The sequence below is a fragment of the Euleptes europaea genome, chromosome 2, assembly GCF_029931775.1.
Source record: "Euleptes europaea isolate rEulEur1 chromosome 2, rEulEur1.hap1, whole genome shotgun sequence".
Lineage (NCBI taxonomy): Eukaryota > Metazoa > Chordata > Lepidosauria > Squamata > Sphaerodactylidae > Euleptes > Euleptes europaea.
In genome coordinates, this window is record NC_079313.1 from 138,145,914 (window position 1) to 138,162,943 (window position 17,030).

The 17,030-nt window shown below is 50.8% G+C and overlaps 1 protein-coding gene across 1 annotated transcript in view; it reads left to right on the forward strand.

Moving 5' to 3' along the window:
* XKR7 (XK related 7) overlaps positions 1-14,475 on the forward strand; it is a 66,537-nt gene extending 52,062 nt beyond the window's left edge. Inside the window, exons 2-3 of the mRNA XM_056844931.1 lie at positions 8,767-8,966; positions 13,514-14,475. Coding sequence (XP_056700909.1) covers positions 8,767-8,966; positions 13,514-14,475 — 1,162 coding nt within the window. The remainder of the gene's footprint in view (positions 1-8,766; positions 8,967-13,513) is intronic.
* The last annotated feature ends 2,555 nt before the right edge of the window (positions 14,476-17,030 follow it).

The window sequence follows — 17,030 nt, forward strand, 5'->3', positions numbered from 1 at the left end:
AACAGAGTGCTAGCTGCACTTCCTGCCTTCTCAATTACTTCAAGTGCAGAAATGCTCTCCACCCACTATACTCCAAGGGTATATAATGATGTAATGTTGTAATGTAAACAATATATTGTATTTTAAGATTTAAACATGAAAACATGATGCTAGAAATTAATGAATAGGTTCAATCTCAACATATTTTTCTGGAGATGAGAATGATGGTAAAATTGAATATATAGAGAGATAACAAGACTCAAAACTGACTGTTTAAGGTTTCACAAAATAGCCTGGAGGAAGGGGAAGTCAAATAAGGACTTTGCTCTCTAGCCTTTGAGAAGGCTGGGAAAGGTCATAGAAAAAGGCAGAAAGTGTGGCAAGCAAATCTGCATTAACACTGAAATCTTTGACAGAGTAATTCAGAAACATAAGCCTCTGGCAAAGAATATCCAGGCATTCTTTCCTTTTAAAAGGAAATTTAGGGAAATACATATGTGTATTTTGGTTTCACATTGAATATTTCTTCCTATGTACAACACTAATTCCATAGTTCATGTGCTCTAATATGTCAAAGCCTGTAACAAAGTCTCTCCTCATAGGGCATGGATTCCAGACCTTTGACCATTCTGGTCGCCCTCCTCTGGACACGCTCCATCTTGACAACATCCTTCTTAAATTGTGGAGCCCAAAATTGGACACAGTATTCCAAGTGAGGTCTGACCAATGCAGAATATAGTGGTCCCTCTTCACCATTGGTGGGAGGTTTTTTGGGGTGGAGCTTGAGGAAGGCGGGGTTTGGGGAGGGGAGGGACTTCAATGCCATAGAGTCCAATTGCCAAAGTGGCCATTTTCTCCAGGTGAACTGGTCTCTATTGGCAGGAATTCTGTTGTAATAGCAGGAGATCTCCAGCTAGTACCTGGAGGTTGGCAACCCTAAGGATAATGCTGCTGCAGTTGTCTTGTTTGTGGGCTTCCTAGAAGCATCTGGTTGGCCATTGTGTGAACAGACTGCTGGACTTGATGGACTCTTGGTCTGATCCAGCAGGGCCTTTCTTATGTTCTTCTTATGTTCTAACATGGGGAGCGGGTTTCAATGTTGTATGTGCAAAGTGTGAAGGCGTCAAACTTATGTTTACAAATTCATGCATCGCATACTTAACTCATCCTGTATTCAAGTAACCATCCCCAACTCTGCAGAAAGAACCATGAAAATAAAAACCTTGGAGAAGGTTTTTACAAATCATACACTCCACAGAACTCAATAAAGGAAGCTACGTCCGTCAGTTTGCAAGATCCAAGCAAGGCTGTTAATGTTAATGTTAATGACAGGACATTTTGGAGGTCGGTCATTCATAAGGCCGGCATAAGTAAGAAGCAACTTGGCAGAACATAACAGGCACATAAACCCAGCTTTGTGGCTGTGTAATGTGTGTAAGGGGCTTGTGACAGCTTCACAGGCTATTATGAGGTTCTCTAGGTAACAGCCCCCGTTCACCAGAGTCAGGAAAGGGGCTTCTTCACAATCCTCAGGCTGTATCCCAAACAGGTATCTGCCACAGATGAATACATGAAGCTGCCTTATACCGAATCAGACCCTTGGTCCATCAAAGTCAGTGTTGTCTACTCTGACTGGCAGCGGCTCTCCAGGGTCTCAGGCTGAGGTCTTTCACATCACCTAGTTGCCTATTCTCTTTGACTGGAGATGCCAGGGATTGAACCTGGGACCTTCTGCCTGCCAAGCAGATGCTCTACCACTGAGCCACGGACCCTCTCCAGATGAGTCAGCCAGGAAATCGCTACCCCCTTCCCTCTGGGTTGAAATGGTCCTTACACAGCTTTTCTAGACCGGAAGATCTTGCAGAGAGATGGGGGGAGGTGCTCTCCTTGCCCCAGTGCTGATCTTTCCTTTCCTTCATCCATTCCAGAAAGCCAGCGTGGTGTAGTGGTTAAGAGGGGTGGTTTGGAGCGGTGGACTCTGATCTGGAGAACCGGGTTTGATTCCCCACTCCTCCACATGAGCAGCGGAGGCTAATCTGGTGAACCGGATTTGTTTCCCCACTCCTTGGGCTAGTCACACTCTCTCAGCCCCACCTACCTCACAGGGTGTCTGATGTGGGGAGGGGAAGGGAAGGTGATTGTAAGCCAGTTTGATTCTCCCTTAAGTGGTAGAGAAAGTCAGCATATAAAAACCAACTCTTCTCCTTCATCATCCAAGCTCCCATGACCCACAGGTCTTGAGCAGTTAATGGGGAGGGGTTTTTTTTCTATTTCTTTAAGGAAAATATGGTAGAGAGATACTTGGCCACTGCCAATGTTATACATGGATCTGTATCCACCAGCAAAAAGGGGACTATTTTATCATCTGTGACGGTGGCAGGTAATTTCATTACAAGAGGAGTGATCCATTGGTCACGTTGGAGTTTGAAATGGGGACACTCCAGCATCATGTGTGAAAGCGTATCAGTTTTCTTCATATTACATGAGCAACGTCTTTCAGGGTAGGGTAAATTTCCAAATCTTCCATTTAGCACTGCTAAAGGCACTGCGTTCAGACGAGCAAGCATAAAGGCTCTTCGGAAACCCAGAACAGTTAAATTACTGAATTATGATGGAGTTGTGGACGGAAGGAAGGAAGGAAGGAAGGAAGGAAGGAAGGAAGGAAGGAAGGAAGGAAGGAAGAAAGGAAGGAAGGAAAAGGAAGGAAGCAAGGAAGGAAGGAAGGGAGAGTCGGTTTTTATATGTCGACTTTCTCTACCGCTTAAGGGATAAGAACATAAGAAAGGCCCTTCTGGATCAGACCAAGGTCCATCAAGTCCAGCAGTCAGTTCACACAGTGGCCAACCAGGTGCCTCTAGGAAGCCCACAAACAAGACAACTGCAGCAGCACCATCCTGCCCGTATTCCACCGCACTCAAAATAATAGGCCTGCTCCTCTGATACTAGAGAGAATAGGTATGCAGCATGACTAGTATGACTCAACCTGGCTTACAATCACCTTCCCTTCCCCTCCCCACAACAGACACCCTATGAGGTAGGTGAGGCTGAGAGAGCTCTTAATAGAACTGTAACTTGCCCAAGGTCACCCAGCTGGCTTCATGTGTAGGAGTAGGGAAAGAAATCCAGTTCATCAGATTAGCTTCCACCGCTCGTGTGGAGGAGAGGGGAATCAAACCTGGTTCTCCAGATTAGAGTCCACTGCTCCAAACCACCGAATAATTGGTATAGATGTCTGACCTGTGCTGATCCGTTGGAAGTGGGGATGGGTGTTCGTAAAAAGCTTCTAGAGGAGAGGGTTGTTTGGATTTTTATTTTTGTTTTCTGCAAATCAGAACTGTTTCTCCCTGAACACCTACACTGAGCGCAGATCGGCCGGCAGATGGTCCTCGCGGTCCTCAGCAGCCGGAGCCAAGCGCCTTCCGTCATCCAGCCCTGTTAGTTCAGTGCTCCAGCTCCATGCGGCTCCGTCAGAGCAGCTGTCCCTGCCTTTCTCTGTGGCGCATTTGATCAGTGCGATGAACCTCACTAGCTGTCTAGCAAAATGCCCGGTCACACCCAGCCAGCCTCTTGACGGGTGTTTTGCTAGATGGTAGGTGAAGACTGGTTCTGGAGCCAGCCAGGGCATGACCAGAGACCTCTTGGCATTCCTTTCCCCTACTTCAAGCTGCTTCTCATCTGCCAGGATGGTCTAATGTGAAGAGTGTAGTGGGAGGGGCCCTGGCTCAGCGACAGAGCATCTGCTTGGCATGCAGAAGGTCCCAGGTTCAATCGCCAGCATCTCCAGGTGAAAGAAGATGAATAATAGAATCATAGAGTTGGAAGGGACCACCAGGGTCATCTAGTCCAACCCCCTGCACAATGCAGGAAATTCACAACTACCTCCCTCCTTCACCCCCAGTGACCCCTATTCCATGCCCAGAAGATGGCCAAGATGCCCTCCCTCTCATCATCTGCCTAAAGCCATAGAATCAGCATGGCTGACAGAAGAAGAGTTGGTTTGTATATGCCGACTTTCTCTACCACTTAAGGAAGAATCAAACCAGCTTACAATCACCTTCCCTTCCCCTCCCCACAACAGACACCCTGGGAGGTATGTGGGGCTGAGAGAGCTCTAAGAGAACTGTGACTAGCCCAAGGTCACCCAGCTGGCTTCATGTGGAGGAGTGGGGAAACAAATCCGGTTCACCAGATTAGCCTCCGCCGCTCATGTGGAGGAGTGGGGAATCAAACCCAGTTCTCCAGATCGGAGTCCACTGTTCCAAACCACCACTCTTAACCACTACACCTCGCAGGCCCAGCCAGTAGATGCCTTTAAAGACTTCTGCCTGAGACCCTGGAGAGCTGCTGCCAGTCTGAGTAGACTAGATTGACTTCGATAGATCAGTGGTCTGATTCAGTCTAAGGCAGTTTCATGTGTGTGTTCTCGAGCCTCCGCTTTGCCTGCAGAATGTCCCAGGTTCAGTCCCCAACAACTCCAGTGAAAAGGGTCAGGTAACAGGAGAGGTGTCTGTCCGAGACCCTGGAGAGCGGCTGACCTAAGTACGCCTGATTTGAATCAGAATTGCTGCAAAATTCGCAATGAAGTGTTTGGCCCTCAAACTTAACGGTCAGACGTGAGCCGATCACCTGGTCAGTTCGGTTCCCACCAAGGGACACCAGAGCCTGCTGAACAGGTTTACCTCTGGGTTCTTCCCCCAAAGACTGTGGCCATTTTTGCTTTTTTTTAAAATGCGACTTTAAAAATGCCTTTTCACAGTTCCAACAAAAAAGGAGAAGTTCCACTCCCCCCACCCGCCTGCTCCTTTGTTCCTGTTTGCATATCCATTAGCATATGCATACCTAACGCGCTTCTGTGGTTTTGCATTGTTCCTTGAGGGGGAATCTTCACGGCAAACACCAAAGGTCGCATTAAATGGGCTCTTTTGTAATGCGAAGCAGGTATGCTCCGGCTTCGCAGTCACTTCTGGAATGACAGTTCAGCATGCAAAATTAAAAAAAATATGCGGGGCAATTCAGCCTGGAACACACTGCTAATTACCATGCAAAAATGGCCTGCGTGAAGCATTGCTGATCCAATCAGACTGGCAACGATTTATGTCAATAAGGTCTACTTGGAAAAACACTGAAGAATAGGGGTGTTTTTTTGTTTTGTTTTTTAAACCACCTCATTTAATTCTGACTGATTTATATGATTTTTGACTGATTTGACGGTCTGTGGCTGCATCCACATGGTGAGCCATCATTTACTTGGCATCCCTACCCCCACAGAACCACTGCACGGTTTTTTTTAGCATTTTTTAAAGGTACGTGTTATTGCTCAGTTGCGCTCTAACGAATGATTGCAACAATCTCTGCATTCCCAGTTTTCATTTTAAAAATATATTTTTTATTTATTTTATTCATTTGTACCCTACCTTTCTCCCCAGTAGGGATACAAAGTGGCTTACATCATTCTCCTCTCCTCCATTTTAGCCTTACAGGTAGGCTAGGCTGTGTGACTGGCCCAAGGTCACCCAGCGAGCTTCCATGGCACAAGTGGGGATTCGAACCTGGGTCTTCCAGATACTAGTCTGACACTCTTAACCACTACACCAAACTGGCCTTTTTCATTGCCAAGTTTTCACTTTATACCTGCATGTGGTAATGGTTAAGAGTGGCGGACTCTAATCTGGAGGACCGGGTTCAATTCCCCACTCCTCCACATGAAGCCAGCTGCGTGACCTTGGGCCAGTCACAGTTCTCTCCGAACTCTCTCAGCCCCGCCTACGTCACAAGGTGTGTGTTGTGGGGAGAGGAAGGGAAGGAGATTGTAAACTAGGTCACAAGGTGTGTGTTGTGGGGAGAGGAAGGGAAGGAGATTGTAAACTGGTTTGAGACGCCTTAAAAGGTAGAGAGAGAAAACCCAACTCTTCTTCTTCTACCTCCACAATGAAAAGGGCTAGAAACTACTTTTTTATATAAAATGAGAGCTGGGAACTCAGATATGGCATTTGATCGTTAGAGCACCACTGCCCAATAGCAATTTGCAAATTAAAAAAAATACAAGCCTTCCAGGGGCTTGTTAGACTGTCGGGATATTAATGTGCAATAGCACAGTATCAATTACCATTTTTTAAAAAAATTCCTCAAAAATCCCTCTACTGTCCTGCTCTGGAGGGAAACGGAAGCCGTGGCAGCACAAAAGCCCAATTGTACTGTTAGGAAGTAATACAGTGAACCAAACTGCCAAAAAAAGCCATGAATGGGTGAATAGGGCATGAGCTGAACCAACGGCCGTTGGATAATCAAGTCAACTTTCACTTTTCACCCATCCACAGGATTGGGCCTTTTGCCTCTGGCTGGGGCTGCCAACCTCCAGGTGGGGACTGGAGACCTCCTGCTATTACAACTGATCTGCAGGCCACAGGGATCCATTCACCTGGGAAAAAATGGCCACTTTGGAAGGTGGACTCTATGGCATTATACCCCACTGAAGTCCCTCCCCTCCCCTCCCTAAACCCTGCCCTACTCAGTCTCCACCCCTAAAATCTCCAGTTAATTCCCAACCCAGAGCTGGCAATCCTACCTCTAGCCCCCTTCCTTGAAGTAAGGACCCCACATCACCCTTCCTTCAGCCATAATGAAAGTTAAGACAAGAAAACCATCCAGGGAGCTGTATTAATATTTGCATCAAGGCAGAGCCGGTAATGTAGATTTTAGGATGAACAATTATGTCCCACTAGAGCCGAAGCCGAGCCAAAGTCCTTCTTTATCTTCTCCGCTGCCTTCTGCATTGATCTGACACATCAAAGTGACTTTCCTCTTTTCTTAATCAAAGGATCCTTTTCTCCCCCCTCCGACAGCTCAGAAATTTGAATTTTTACAGTGTCGTGCCAATGCTGAAGAAATTAGAAATGTTGTTAACTTTGTAGCTGCCGAGAAGTACGTCTGGGGAAACCCGGACAAGGCTTTGGTGGATTCATTTCCCGTCCTTTTTAACTTATAAATGTACTCCCAGGTGTTGGCTGAATATTAAGGCCCCAATCCAGCAGAAGTAAGTTGTGAGCTGTGACTGAGACACCATGGAAACCAATTTAAAAGTGTCAGGCTAGGACAGGTAAAGGTAAAGGTTCCCTGTGCAAGCACCGGGTCATTCGTGACCCATGGGGTGACATCACATCCCAATGTTTTCTAGGCAGACGTTGTTTACGGCAGGGGTGGGGAACGTCAGGCCCATAGCCTGTATTCAAGGCCGATGTGAGTTTGTTTTGCTGTGAAAAGGAACCTTTTTTCTCCCTTGCAGAAGAGTCATTAGCTATGGAGTTGCTAGGACCGCCCAAGAAACTGTGTTAACCCTTTCCCACCCAGGAAACGTATTCCCTCTGTACGACAAGAGAGCTGGGGGCAGGAGTGGCAACAATGGAGGGGTGAAAGGGGGCAGGGCCAGAATGCAACGTGGGGGGGGGGGAGTTCTTAGCCAGTGTGTCCTCATTTCATCCCTGCAGGTGGAGGTAGCAGGAGCCGGCTGTAGAATCCGGCCCCGACCATGCGGAGCAGGAGCAACTCCGGCGTGTGGCTGGACGGCTACGCCCGGCTGGTGCAACAGACCATCCTGTGCCACGAGGTGGGCGAGTGTACCACCGGTTGGATGCCTGCCTGCTTGCCAGCACCCGGGGGTGTCACCTGGGGCAGCTGCCTGCTTGGGGCTTGGTCGGCTAATTTTTAAGTTGATAATTTTGCATGGCCCGCGAATGATGTTATAAATATCCAAATGGCCCTTGGCGGAAAAAAGGTTCCCCACCCCTGGTTTACGGGGTGGTTTGCCAGTGCCTTCCCCAGTTATCTTCCCTTTACCCCCAGCAAACTGGGTACCTCGGAAGGATGGAAGGCTGAGTCAACCTTGAGCCTTGGGTGGAGTCTACAATAAAATTGATAACAGAGAGAATAGGTCATTAGTGTGAACTACATATTTGGTGCCCTTTTTTTCTCCTTTTAAGTCATTATTCTGACGTTTATGCATCTTGAACATGACTATTCTAAAATTGCTGTAATCCCTCGGTTCTGAAATGTTGCACTGTCTGATCGCACCACCCAAAGTAGCATTAATACGTAAGCGGGGGCGGGGGGGAATGCCGCGTCATAGGAACGTCCTCCATGAATCTGTCTAACCCCCTTTTAAAGCTGGGCCAGCCCAGCAGTCTTCCTCATGGCAAGTAGGGTTGCCAGGTCCCTCTTCGCTACTGGCAGGAGTTTTTGGGGGCGGGGCCTGAGGAGGGCGAGGTTTGGGGAGGGGAGGGACATCAATGCCTATAGAGTCCAATGGCCAAAGCGGCCATTTTTCTCCAGGTGAAAAATGCAATGCAAAGAAATTGCCACAGGATACAGCTTGGCTTTACCTAGGTGCCAATGCTTTGGAGTACATAATCATAAATCAGTAGTCTCACCAGTTCCCACGAAAGAGTCAGGATGCAAAGGGCACCATGCATAAGGTTGCCAGCTCCAGTTTGAGAAATACCTGGAGATTTTGGGAGTGGAGACTGAGGAGAGCGGGGTTTGGGGAGGAGATGGTCTTCAGTGCCTTAGAGTCCCATTGCCAAAGTGGCCCTTTTCTCTGGGTGAACTGATTGCTATCGGCTGGAGATCTCCAGCCAGTACCTGGAGGTTGGCAACCCTAATGGCAAGCCACCCAGACGCTACAAGCAACATTGGGCCATGCTGCAAGAGTCTCTGCCTGGAAGCCAACACCAGGGCAGGACTGGCCCCTCCGAGCTCTTCACTGCTGTCTTCTTCTCTCCCTCTCTCCTGCAGGTACCTGAGAGCCCTGTACCTGGGGCTCCAGAGCCGCTGGCAGTTGGAGCACCGCCGGCGCCATTTCTACTGGAGGATGATGTTCGAAAGTGCTGACATCAGCATGCTGCGGCTCCTGGAGACCTTCCTCAAGAGTGCCCCCCAGCTGGTGCTGCAGCTGAGCATCATGGTGCAGCAGAAGACCATCCAGCCATTGCAAGGTGAGTGGATCCCCCCCCACCCGCGGGAACGCGAGAGCTGATTGGCTGGTTCAGATCCAGGTCCGGCAGCCAGCCAGATGCCGCCAGGAAGACCCCAGTCCCTGGAGATGAACCTGGCCCCCAGGTTCATCTCCAGCAATTGGGTGGCAAATTCTACTCTCCTAGCCCACCCTGCGGCATTCCTGCCCAGCGTGGTGTAGGAGTTGAGAGCGGTAGTCTCTAACCTGGTGAATCGGGTTGGTTTCCCCACTGCTACACAGGAAGCCTGCTGGGTAACCTTGGGCTAGTCACAGTTCTCTCCGAACTCTCTCATCCCCACCTACCTCACAAGGTGTCTGTTGTGGGGAGAGGAAAGGAAGGAGATTGTAAGCCCAGTTTGATTTTCCTTAAAAGGTAGTGAAAATCAGCATATAAAAACCAGCTCTTCTCCTTCTTCTGCTCCTTATCTAGAACTCTGGGGAAAGGTTAAGGTTTAAAGAACAACCAATAACCACGATGTTGTGCTTGCCTTCCCATAATTTGCATCCTCCCTGTTTGACCCCGGCGGACGCTGCAATTAGTTTCCTAGCCATCGCTAAAGTTTAAAAAATGGCATCTTGTGGTCTGATCAGAATAGTTTAGATACAGTCTTGAACACATCTGACGAAGGGAGTTTTGACTCTCAGAAGCTCATACCCCGAAAATCTTGTTGGTCTCTAAGCTGCTGCTGGACTTGAATCTCGCTGTTCTACTGCAGATCAACCCAGCTACCCTCCTGAAACAATTTTGAATATAGTGATGAAGGGGTTGGAGCACCTTCCCTATGAGGAAAGGGTGAAGAGCCTGGGTCTTCTCAATTTAGAAAAGTGACAACTAATGAGGGACATGACCCAGGTTTGGGTGCGGTGGAAGACAGGCAGGATGGTGCTGCTGCACTCATCTTGTTAGTGGCTTCCTAGAGGCCCCTGGTTGGCCCCGGTGTGAACAGGCTGCTGGACTTGTTCTTAGGTTCTTAAGATGAACCGTGATTGGCTGAGCTGCTCTGAGGTCACAGAGGATCACGGCAAGCAAAACATTTCTCCAGCTTAGCTGCTCACATCACTAAGGGCAAGGAGAAGGACAGCAAGACTTGGGAAGGACTGGAGAGGTGGACTCGGATGGGTGGGTTGGAAAGGGCTCCAGGGAAATGTGCCAGGAGCGGAGTTTGAAGGGGAGAGGGAAATTTGGAGGGAAATTTGGAGGAAAATCTGGAGGGAAATTTGGAGGGTATCCCAATATCAGCTCTGGGCTCGCCAGACAAATCCCACAAACGACTTCTAGGCAGGTTCTCCGTAGAAAGTTAGTTTAATGGAAAATATACAGCAAGTTGCAGAAATTGACGTGGAAGCAGCAAGGATACTAATGGGGTAGGAATCAGAAGACAGAAGATATAAAGTTAGAATGAACTTTCTGGGCGACTCCTGGTTGCTACGGCAACCCATTGATAAAACTTGTTCCCAGAGAAGAGCAAGACATAACATAATGGAGCTGAACAACATACCTACCTTGGAGCATCACCTGGCCTAACTGCTGAGTACCGGGCCGGGCCTGACAACAGGGGGCCAGGAGCTGCACAGATGAAGAAGGCTGACATTCGTAGACGGGTATGATGCAACCAGCCATTTTTTTGAGCTGGGGCCATGGCTCATGGGGCAGAGCATCTGCTTTGAACATAGGTCCCAGGTTCAGTCCTTGGCATCTCCTGTTAAAAAGGGATCAGGCAGTAGGTGATGTGAAAGGCCTCCACCTGAGACCCTGGAGAGCCATAGGAAGGTGCCGTGGCTCAGCAGCGGAGCCTCTTCTTTGCATGCAGAAGGTCCCAGGTTCAATCCTCAGCATCTCCAGTTAAAGGGACCAGGCAAGTAGGTGATGTGGAAGACCTCTGCCTGAGACCCTGGAGGGCCGCTGCCAGTCTGAATAGACAATACTGACTTCAATGGACCAAGGGTCTGATTCAGCTAGAGTTGCCAGCTCTGGGTTGGGAAATACCTGGATATTTTGGGGGCAGAGCCTGAGGAGGGCAGGGTTTGGGGAGGGGAGGGACTTCAATGCCATAGAGTCCAATTGCCAAAGCAGCCATTTTCTCCAGGTGAACTGATCTCTATTGGCTGGAGATCAGTTGTATTAACAGATCTCCAGCCACCACCTGGAGGTTGGCAACCTTAGACTCAGTAGAAGGCAGCTTTGTGTGTTCCTATATGCTTTCCATGCCCATTCCATATATATATATATATTATCTCCATTCATTCTGTAGGTATGTCTGCCAACCGAGGGCCCGCCTCATGTGTCGGACAAAGCGGACCTTGGTCCACAAGACAGCAAAAACCGCCCAGTCTTTAAGGTTGGACACATCAAGGCTTCGTCCCTAGTAGAAAGCAGATTCCCATCCTCATGTCACTCTGGTCATTTTTTGAAAGCTATTTATGCTTGTGGTAATCACAGGCTCCTGTGTAATAAGTTCCAAAGGTTCATTATGCATTGTGCGAATATGCGTGAACTTATTGTCGAAGGCTTTCACGGTCAGAGTTCATCGGTTCTTGTAGGTTATCCGGGCTGTGTGACCGTGGTCTTGGTATTTTCTTTGCTGACGTTTCGCCAGCAGCTGTGGCGGGCATCTTCAGAGGAGTCACACTGAAGGACAGTGTCAGTGTTACTCCTCTGAAGATGCCCGCCACAGCTGCTGGCGAAACGTCAGGAAAGAAAAATACCAAGACCACGGTCACACAGCTCGGATAATCTACAAGAACCGATTTGTGGACTTGTTTGCGTACAACTTTTCATTAGCGGACCGGTTGTGAGCTCCTGTCCTCTGTTTCAGGGGTTAGCCATGTTGGCCTGCCGTCGAAGAGCAAAGCTCGAGTCCAGCAGAACCTTAGCGACCAACACGATTTCCCTCCGCTGTCTCCGTTTCCCATCCTCACTTTATGAGCCTCTGTTATGTCTTTCCCCTCTCGCACACACCCCAATGATAAAATGTTTTACAAGGGAAAGATCCTTCTCTTGATACTGTTGTTTTCCCCCCTTTCTGCACTTCCACCATCCTACTCCAGCCTCACTACCTTTTCCTTGACTAGGAATGTCTAGAAAAAAAGATGCACCAAAAGTCTTCTGTAATGGCATATGTGATCCTCTTCCTTCCCTTCCCCTTCTCACTAGGATTCTGGTTATCTTCGTGTCTGCTGCTAAACTTTCCTTCCTGTCCTTATCCATCCTGTGTCCTCCACAGACGTCCACGTGCAACCTGCCACCTGACTAGTCCTCATGCTTCCATCTTCTTTCCCATCTCCAGATCCGTTGCCCCACTTTGTCTCCACCCCATCGTTTCTTCCTCCATCTCTGCCTCCATGGTCTTCCTTTGAGAGTCAGCCTGGTGTAGTGATTAGGAGTGGTGGACTCTAATCTGGTGAACCAGGTTGCTTTCCCCACTCCTACACATGAAGCCAGCTGGGGGCCCTTGGGCAAGTTACTGCTCTGTTAGAGCTCTCTCAGCCCCACCTACCTCACAGGGTGTCTGTTGTGGGGATAGGAAGGGAAGGAGATTGTAAGCCGGTTTGATTCTCCTTAAAAGGTAGAGAAAGTTGGCATATAAAAATCATTCCTAAGGGAAATGCCTGCATTGGGCGTAAGAGGCAATGCAGAGGTGCTGCCTCCTAAGGAGGTTTTGGCCCTGCCGAAACCTCTGCCCGGTGCCAAAAATCCATGCAACCCGCCACTAAAAGGTGGCGTATCTCAACAAAAAAAGGGGGCGTTCCCGAGCCGTAATGGCTTAGGAGGCCACCTAACTGTGGCCCCACCCCCATGCCGGTGCTGTGACTCCCCGAGAATGCCTCCCGAGATGATGACGCAGCCTTTGCTGGCGTCTGGACGCTGGCAGAAGGCTCCGTCGGCATCCCTGCCTGCCACTGCCCGGACGCCGGTGCTGTGGGCCCTTGCGCCGGTGCAGGCCTTTGCCGGCCTCCAAAGGCCTTTCGTCCTGGCCGCCGGCACGGCTCAGAAATGCACGGCAACTCTTCTTCTTCTCCTCCTCAACTGCCTTTGCCTTGACCCTGCTGCCGCCATCGTTTTGCCATACTTCTCCCGCCAGCTCCAGGTCTGTTTCTCCTCCTCTTGATGATGATGATGATGATGAAGAAGAGTTGGTTTTTATAGGCCGACTTTCTCTACCACTTAAGGGAGAATCAAACCGGCTTACAATCACCTTCCCTTCCCCTCCCCACAACAGACACCCTGTGAGGTAGGTGGGGCTGAGAGAGAGTGACTAGCCCAAGGTCACCCAGCAGGCTTTATGTGTAGGAGTGGGGAAACCAACCGGGTTCACCAGATTAACCTCCACCAGTCATGTGGAGGAGAGGGGAATCAAACCCGGTTCTCCAGATCAGAGTCCACTGCTGCAAACCACCGCTCTTAACCACTACACCATGCTGGCTCTCTACACTACACTCATGCTGGATCCCTCCTTCAGTAATGCTGCTTCTCTCCCCTTAATTCCCTGCCTCCCTTTTGTTTTTCTTCTCTGTCTGCCCGAACAGGCCTCTCCGCTTCAGCCTCGCTGGTCTCCCTGGCGTGGACTCTTGCCTCTTACCAGAAGGTGCTCCGGGATTCCCGGGAAGACAAGCTGCCCATGTCCTACAAGGGGGCAGTGGTGCAGATCCTCTGGCACCTCTTCACGATCGCCGCCCGAGCCATCGCCTTTGCCCTCTTTGCCTCCGTCTTTCAGCTCTACTTCGGCATCTTCATCGTCACCCACTGGTGCATCATGACCTTCTGGATCATCCAAGGCGAGACGGACTTCTGCATGTCCAAGTGGGAGGAGATCATCTACAACATGGTGGTAGGCATCATCTACATCTTCTGCTGGTTCAACGTCAAGGAAGGCCGCAGCCGGTGCCGCATGTCCATCTATTACGTGATCACCCTGTCGGAGAACGCCGCCCTCACAGGGCTCTGGTACTGGCAGCGGGACACGCGCGGGTTCCCCGAATCCAACGCCTTAATCATTGTCTGTGTGGTCACCTCCAGCTTCGCCTTAGGGGTCTTCTTCATGTTCATCTACTACTGCCTCTTGCACCCCAACGGGAACGTTTTCAGCCCCCAGAACCCAAGCTGCGTTTGCAGCGAGGAGCGCACGGCTGTCCCCTGCCCTGCAGGAGGCCCCGTGGACGTGGTCACCAGCCCCCCACGCTCCTTACCGAGGACTACAGGGGCCGAGAGGGAGGGGGTGCCTGGCGACCGAGACAGCTGCGTGCCCGTCTTTCAGGTCAGGCCCAGCATGCCCCCGACCCCTGTTACCCGCGCCCCGCGGACAGAGGGCCCCGTCATCCGCATCGACTTGCCTCGGAAGAAGTATCCTGCCTGGGACGCCCATTTCATTGACAGGCGCCTCCGTAAGACCATCCTGGCGCTGGAGTACACCTCTCCCGCGACGCCACGCCTGCAGTACCGCAGCATAGGGGCCTCTCAGGAGCTGCTGGAGTACGAGACCACGGTGTGACGTGGCTGGGAGCTGTGGAGCCTCCGAGCGTGGGGCTGCAGGGGCCCTCCCCGAGCCGGGGGCTGTGCCTGGCCCCCTGAGCCGCCAGGGCAAGCCGGCCTTGCATTCCCTGCCCCTTGTCTCCGGGGTGAGGTGCTAAAGGTCTGGAAAGCAGCGGGGCCCTCCCGTCTCGCGTCAACAAGTTTGGTCCCCCCGTCCTCCTCCCCACGGCACTGACAACTCCCGCCCCCAGTTGCGCTGGCCCCTCTTGTGTGTATGTGTTTGTGTGTGCGAAGGGGGAGGACAACGAGCCAGGCCGGCCGGTGCTATTTGCCTTCGACGAGCTCTCCGCACAGGCTATGCTGAGCAAAATTTCACCACCGCCTCCCCCCGGGCTGGCCACTCCGTATCTGCTTCCCCCAGAATCCACATTGATTACAGGCCCTAAAAGAGGGGACACCCCCACCTCATCCACCTGCGGGCAAAAAGGAGGCCGAGTCCTCCCCGAAATACCTCACCTGTTACCTGAGCCGAGATAGCCAAGGCCACTGAAGACCGCGGATTCTGTTACCTCTGGTCACCGGGAAAAGGGCTGGTAGGACTCCGAGTGGGGAGGTTACAGAAACTCTGTGGGGCAGGCTGCGGGGTTCATAGCAGTGCTGTGTGGTCCCCGGGTAGGGTTGCCAGGTCCTTCTTCGCCCCTGGCTGGAGGTTTTGGGGGCGGAGCCTGAGGAGGGCAGGGTTTGGGGAGGGAGTTCGATGCCATAGAGTCCAATTGCCAAAGCAGCCACTTTCTCCAGGGGAACTGATCTCTATCGGCTGGAGATCAGTTGTAATAGCACGAGATCGCCAGCTAGTACCTGGAGGGTGGCAACCCTATCCCCGGAGGAGTGGCTATAGGACCAGAAATTGATTTTCCTTGGCTGTGTAACACGTGCCGGTCTCTGTGGGGTCTGGGGTCAGAGGTCTTGGGCACAGGCTAGGGGCTACGAGACCGGCCGGGAGAGTGGGGCATGTTTTCCAAACTGAAGAAAGGGGCTTGCGTCTTAGGGCTCTGCTCATCCAAGTCTGAAGACTTCCTCTAGCCTAAACAACCACTTTGGGGCCTCCTTCGTTGGAGGAAACCTTCTTAAATCAGAGGAAGGCTTCAGACTTGGCTGAATAATAGAACGCAAGTCCACCTTTAGCATTCTCAGACGGTCCTGGCCATGCCATCCTTCCACCCAACACTGGCCATCATTTTCTGGATTCAAATGGCTTTGGAGAGGGGCTTTGAGTAGGGTTGCCAACCACCGGGTGGGACCTGGAGTCCTCCTGGAATTACAACTGATCTCCAGAGACTACAGAGATCAGTTCACCTGGAACAAGTGGTAGCATTCGGAGGGTGGGGCTCTATGGCATCACATTCCTGCTGAACTCCCCACTCCTCCCCAGCATGGTGTAGTGGTTAAGAGCAGTGGTTTGGGTCAGTGGACTCTGATCTGGAGAACCGGGTTCGATTCCCCACTCCTCCACATGAGCGGCGGAGGCTAATCTGGTGAACCGGGTTGATTTCCCCACCCCTACACATGAAGCCTGCTGGGTGACCTTGGGCTGGTCACATTCTCTCAGCCTCACCTCCCTCACAAGGTGTCTGTTGTGGGGAGGGGAAGGGAAGGTGATTGTGAGCCGGTTTGATTCTTCCTTAAGTCGTAGAGAAAGTCGGCATATGAAAACCAACACTTCTTCAAACTCTGCCCTTCCCAGACTCCCGCTCCAAATCTCCAGGAATTTCCCAACCCGGTGTTGGCAACCCTAGCATCAAGGCTATGAGGGACCACATGGGACAAGAAGGGCATATCGATAACCAGTCTGGGCTAACAGATTGCACCCATGTCTCTCAGAGGGGCAGGGAGAAGCGAACACCTGGCTGTCAGTCGTTGGCATAGGTCCTTTCATTTAAGTGTCTGTAGATATAAAATTGACCCTGAGGGCTTCCGGAAAGAGCTGAGCGTATCATAAGGCCCAAAGGCAGAAGGGGTGTTGTTCAGATACCAAGGGCGAAAACGCACGGTCGCTTTAGCCTCCTTTATTCCCTGTTTCAGCCAGGATTCAGCCAGGATCAAACGCACGTTCGACAAAACGCGTGCGTTCAGGAAGAGACCTTTCCTGTGCCTTTCCAGTGGGGAATACTGAAGATGCAACCTCTTACCACTGAGATAAGGGTCGTTTGTGCATATGGGAGTTTTACCTGAGGTTCGTTGCTCGCTGGACCCACCCTTTCCTGTGGGGAATCTATGCACCAGCAAGTTCAAATCAGGAAGCATTTGAGTCCCACCCCTTCAAACACTGCTTTGTAAGTGGGTGTAGTGAGAGAAAAGTCCCCCCCCCCGAAACCCAACTGCCGCATAAAGAAGCATTTTAAGAACAAAAATAAAAAATGGACATATATGAAAGGAATGGCAGGGGCGGGGAGAAACCCAAGCCTCGTTTCTAAATGCCTTCTGCTCAGAAAGAACTAGGAGGCAGGAAGCATTTGAATCCCTGCCTCTTGACACACTGCTTTGTAATTGGCTGTAGTTCTTTCTGTGAGAGAA